The sequence below is a fragment of the Episyrphus balteatus genome, chromosome 1 (genome assembly GCF_945859705.1).
Source record: "Episyrphus balteatus chromosome 1, idEpiBalt1.1, whole genome shotgun sequence".
NCBI classification, from domain to species: Eukaryota; Metazoa; Arthropoda; class Insecta; order Diptera; family Syrphidae; genus Episyrphus; species Episyrphus balteatus.
Window position 1 is genome coordinate 20,393,168 of NC_079134.1, and position 4,858 is coordinate 20,398,025.

The following is a 4,858-nucleotide window of genomic DNA, read 5'->3' on the forward strand; positions in this document are numbered from 1 at the left end:
ACAATTTCGGATTGCCAATTAAAAACGCCATTAGTCATATAATAAAAAAAAAAACTGCTACTAAATATACCATCTTGTTTAAACCACATTTCTTTGATAAACCATCACTTCTCTGTTTTCGAAATCATTCTAGCAAACTCAAATCTTAATCTGAATAGCAGCTTTGACACCGAAGACCTGTTAGTTTAAAATAATAGAATATTACCTTCGATTTGCTATCAAATTCATTATTTAACTAGATGAGTAGGAACATTCTCAAAACCGTCATACTTATACAGTCGTTATATTGAAAGGGATAGGCACATTTTGCATAATAATATTATGCAAAATGTGCCTATCCCTTTCAATATATGATATATTATATCAAATTGCAAAATAACAACAAATATAAAATTGAAGCACTTAACACATCTTTTGGTTGTAATCAAGAATTTTTGTCTGCATTAAATCTAGAAGCGATTTCATTCGCTTACAATGAAACTGATATTATATCCTCTAATTCAGCTAACTATAAGCTAGACTAATAAAAGTAAGCTTATTATTAAATTTCGATATAATACCATTTATTTATTAATATTTATGAATAATAATTATATAAACATTCAACCTAACCCTCTTGTGAAATTGAAGCAGGAGCAATAGGCACACTAGCATCAATCTGTTTCGATTTCTCCTGCAATAACATAACATCCACTTTATGTGGCAATAAATGTTTGATTGGTTCTAAAATAACCTTCTGCTGAATAAATGTGATTCCTTCATTTTCCAAAGTTATCAAATTTATACCCAACGCTGCAGTAAGCGTTGCTTGTGGAAACAGTACATGAATACATCTCTGAATGTACGGAATCAAATCATAGGCAAAACATGAACAAAATTTAACAAAATACTCCCGCTCATTGCCAGAGAAAGCCTGTTGTTCCTGACGATAGAACGAGAGTATCTTTCGAGCAACAAATTCTAATGACAATTGCATATTTTTGGTAACATCATTGGCAATAGCAATTGGCGCACATAAACGTAATTCATTCAAAACATTCAAATATCCATTGCAGAGGGCCGCCAAAGGATGGAAATCAAGTAAAGTTTCTGGAGGATTCATTTGATCCAATTCGATTCGTCGGTTATGAATTCCAGATGCAGCCTTGTTGATGAGTGTATATCGTTCCAAGTCACGTTCAAAGTTCTGATTAACTCCTTGAATGGAATTGGAAAAGTTTTGCTTGATAACACGAATAAATATCGGTGCCATTAGGGCACGGAAATCAGCTCCAACTCGGCTAAACGAGAGACCAAAATACATGCATTGACCAAGAACTGTGTCCAAAGAATTGACTCCTTTTAGTAAATCTGTCTCGAGGGTCTCCAGGAAGTTGGCAATCTATAAAGTAAAAGGTTCAATCAGTAAAAAGCTTTGTAAATTTAATGAAAATACCTTCCGGTGGAGCCAGGATTGAAACAAACGTCCAGCATCACTCGACAAGCTATTCGCCTTCAAGCTTGAACTTGCATCTTCATCTGGGAATATAGCCCGATACTGGGTTATAATGTTGAACAGGTTGATCCTGGTAACCTCGATTGTCTTCGTGAGATGTTGTTGAGCTGAAATATAGATACATTGTTATTTATTAGCAACTTGCGTCATTGATAACTAAGATACTTTGTATTGGTGGAATTAGGACAAACTTAACTCAATTAGCCCTTTTGGACCCAGCGTTACTCTCATGTAACATAGCATACATTATTGTTCTATAAAAAATTATTTTCCCAGTTGTCCGACTTTTTTTGGTGGCCGTAGGCAGTGCATATTACTTACATGCAACAAGAGAGTAACACATTATTTTTGATATTTATTATTTTAGAAAATAGCTTTTTGCTATTCATATTTCTTAGTTGTGATGTTTTTTGACACGATGATACTGAAAAAACATTTTTTAATATTGATTTTCATAGCTTGGGTTCAAAAGGGTTAGAAGTGATTGCATTAAAAAAGGATTTTGAATTAATTTGTCTTACGGAAACACATTAAACATCGGACATTAAATACCCAGAAATTAAAAATAAAAACAATAAACAACAGTATTTCGATTCACACGGGTATAGACTGGTTTTTGAATATTATGGGATAATGAGTCACTGAAAAATAAAACTTAATACATAATGTTTTCTGTTAGAAACATGACAAATGCCGATTTAAAGAAAGTTGAAAATTAATAAATTGAAACTAAATACAAACAAAACTAAAGCAATTATGATTAATGCATATTCTAATAAAGATATTAAAAATATAGAGAAAGTTGATGAAATTAAATATACAGGTATTACTTTTTTTTTGATGGAAATCTATGTTTTGAAAAACATAAAAATACATTTGAATCGATCATTGCAAAAACCACGTAAGTCACATTTTTTTTTCATAAATGATTTTTTTGATGAAAATATTTTCTCAAGGGTAGATGTGTGTATTCTGGATAAAAACCAGTTAAGTTAATACATTCCTTCCACTTCAAATTATATAGGTCCAAAAACAACTTAAGTCCAGGGACTTAGGAGGTCTTTGCACGCACTATTTGATGTAAGGTTCATTTTGAGGGAACAAAATAAACAAATTTTACGTTGTTTTGTTCTTACAATGAGTTATGCATATTCTTTTGTTTGCATCGGTCACTTGGACATACACACTAGGGCGTTCATTATTAAGGCTTTTTTTTTTGGGAATCAAGTTCCTAAGTGGAAAAACTGTTTCTAAATAATAAAAAAAAAATCCCCTTATTTTTTCAGATTTTTTTTTGGCGCTAGATATCATCCCAAGAGGGTTAAAGTTTTTTTCTCATTTGAAATAGGTTATGTTGACTTAATGTACAAATTTTTGATGAGGTTCTATTCTATATTACACACTCTTTTCAAAAAGGTATAAACCATTTTTAGGACTAGGGGTTTAGTCAGGACATGTACATATGTCTTTTTTGGGTTTATTAAACCAAGCATGTTTTATTAAAACAAGCATATGAGTAGCATGAAAAATAAAATAAAACCTCAAAAAAAACATGCATGTCCTGACTAAACCCCTAGTCCTAGAAAAATGGTTTATACCTTTTTGAAAAGAGTGTTTAATATAGAATGGAACCTCATCAAATTTGTACTTTAGGCTATAACTAAAAAAATGGCCTAGTAAGTTAACATATACCTATTTCAAATGAGAAAAAACCCTAAAGCCTCTTGGGGCGCCATCTGAAAAAATAAGGGGATTTTTTTTGTTTGTATTATTTAGAAATAGTTTTTCCACTTAGGAGTTACGAACTTGATTCAAAAATAACGAACGCGCTAATACACACATTCATACAAAATGTGTCGACTTTAGTAGCAACTGCAAGTGGTTAAAAGGAATTCGATATTCAAATCTGTAAAATATGTGATATTGTTTAACAAATAACTTATATTGCATGTTAAGACTAATTAAAATTATATATAGAGAACTAGTTTTTTTTTTTTATTAATTTAAAACTAAAAATTGTAACAAATAGCTGAAGCTAAATAAAATAATCAAATCAATATTAAAAATTATTTTGTCTCTTAATATTTTTCGAGAAGTATAATGGTTTCGATAGTCGCTAATTCTAGTAGTTTAGTTTACCACCTATCTAGTTCAGACACAAACCTAAACATGAAGCAGTTATTCAACTCACCATCATCTCTTGGAATAGAATTCAATGAATTGGTCAACCAAGCATCTCTCGCTTGGAGGAATTTCAACTTCAATTCATTGTTCCCGAATGCCTGCATTCGCCTCAAGTACCCAACAATTTGAAGGCACTTGGGAAGTTGCAAATCTGTCTTCAACTGTGCAACTAACTGAGCTAGCATTGTGTGCCACAATGATTCAACTGCCACGACAATGCTCTGCAAAAGAAAAAAAAGGACAAGTGAGTTCCCAATGAACTATAGATCCCATCTGACTTACATTTATCACAGCAATATTCCCTTGGTTTTGTCCAAGTTTCTGAACATAACTTGCCAATTCCAAAGCCTCTTCGTAGCGTCCTTCACGAATACATCGTTCCATCAACTGTGGCAACTCTAGAATCTCTAAAAGTTGTGCATTCTTCTTCAATGTGATACTATTCAAACGTCGGTTTTCATTGATTTCACTTGCTTCACTCAAAAACTTCTCACATTTATCACTAAAGTCAGGAAGTTTCCCAATAAGCTTATCAACTTGTGACTCGGCATTTTGGAATTCACTAAAAATCGACCTCGAACATTCGGATGTGTGAATGAAAGTTTTGTAATTGGATATAGCCAAGTCTTGTGTTTGTTCTACAACATTTTTATTTTCATCTTGTAAACGGGATTGTTCTTTTTTGAGTTGGTCAACTTTGTAGGTTCCAAGTTTGTTTAGATAGATGACTAGTTCGGGGTTTTCTTGAAGATTCTCTAAATAAAATGGTGATAATTAATAAAGTTCGGGTATTATTTTGTTGTGTGTTTGTTCTTACCTGGAACTCCATTGGGAAATATTAATTTTAAAACTCTTTCATTATCCAAATCCATTTTTTAAAAGAATTTATTTGGTGAGTTTGGAGAATTTGTTTTGTATTTTTATTTTTGTTAAAATTAAAAAACGTCATCTATTTCTATATTTTTGACATTTTGTGTCAGCTGTTTCATAATGACAAGTGGGCACGTTCAAAGAGCTGACATAAGGGGAGTTCACATTGACCAACTTACCGGACAGACCGATTGTCATTTGGGCTGATGGCAGAATTATATTTTTCGTTGACACTCATCAGACAATTTTCATCAAAACCCAATTTTTAGCTTATTTTTAAGGTATCTTTTGTCTATTCTGCTCTCAAAT

General features: G+C 32.0%; 1 protein-coding gene across 1 annotated transcript; it reads right to left on the reverse strand.

Moving 5' to 3' along the window:
• Nucleotides 1-535: 535 nt before the first annotated feature.
• LOC129906307 (conserved oligomeric Golgi complex subunit 8) lies at nt 536-4,655 on the reverse strand. The gene is made up of 5 exons (XM_055982009.1): nt 4,497-4,655; nt 3,962-4,434; nt 3,687-3,900; nt 1,436-1,602; nt 536-1,381 (listed from the first exon to the last, which is right to left on the reverse strand). The coding sequence occupies exons 1-5, from the start codon at nt 4,549-4,551 to the stop codon at nt 608-610; spliced, it is 1,683 nt and encodes a 560-aa protein (XP_055837984.1). The 5' UTR covers nt 4,552-4,655; the 3' UTR covers nt 536-607.
• Between the last annotated feature and the right edge of the window lie 203 nt (nt 4,656-4,858).

Coding starts and splice junctions, on each gene's coding strand:
- LOC129906307 (XM_055982009.1), bottom strand. CDS start 4,551: ATGGATTTGGATAATGAAAGAGTTTTAAAATTAATATTTCCCAATGGA. Junction 3,901..3,961: donor GGAATATTGCTGTGATAAAT/GTAAGTCAGATG, acceptor TTTCTTTTGCAG/AGCATTGTCGTGGCAGTTGA. Junction 1,603..3,686: donor TTCTATTCCAAGAGATGATG/GTGAGTTGAATA, acceptor TCTATATTTCAG/CTCAACAACATCTCACGAAG.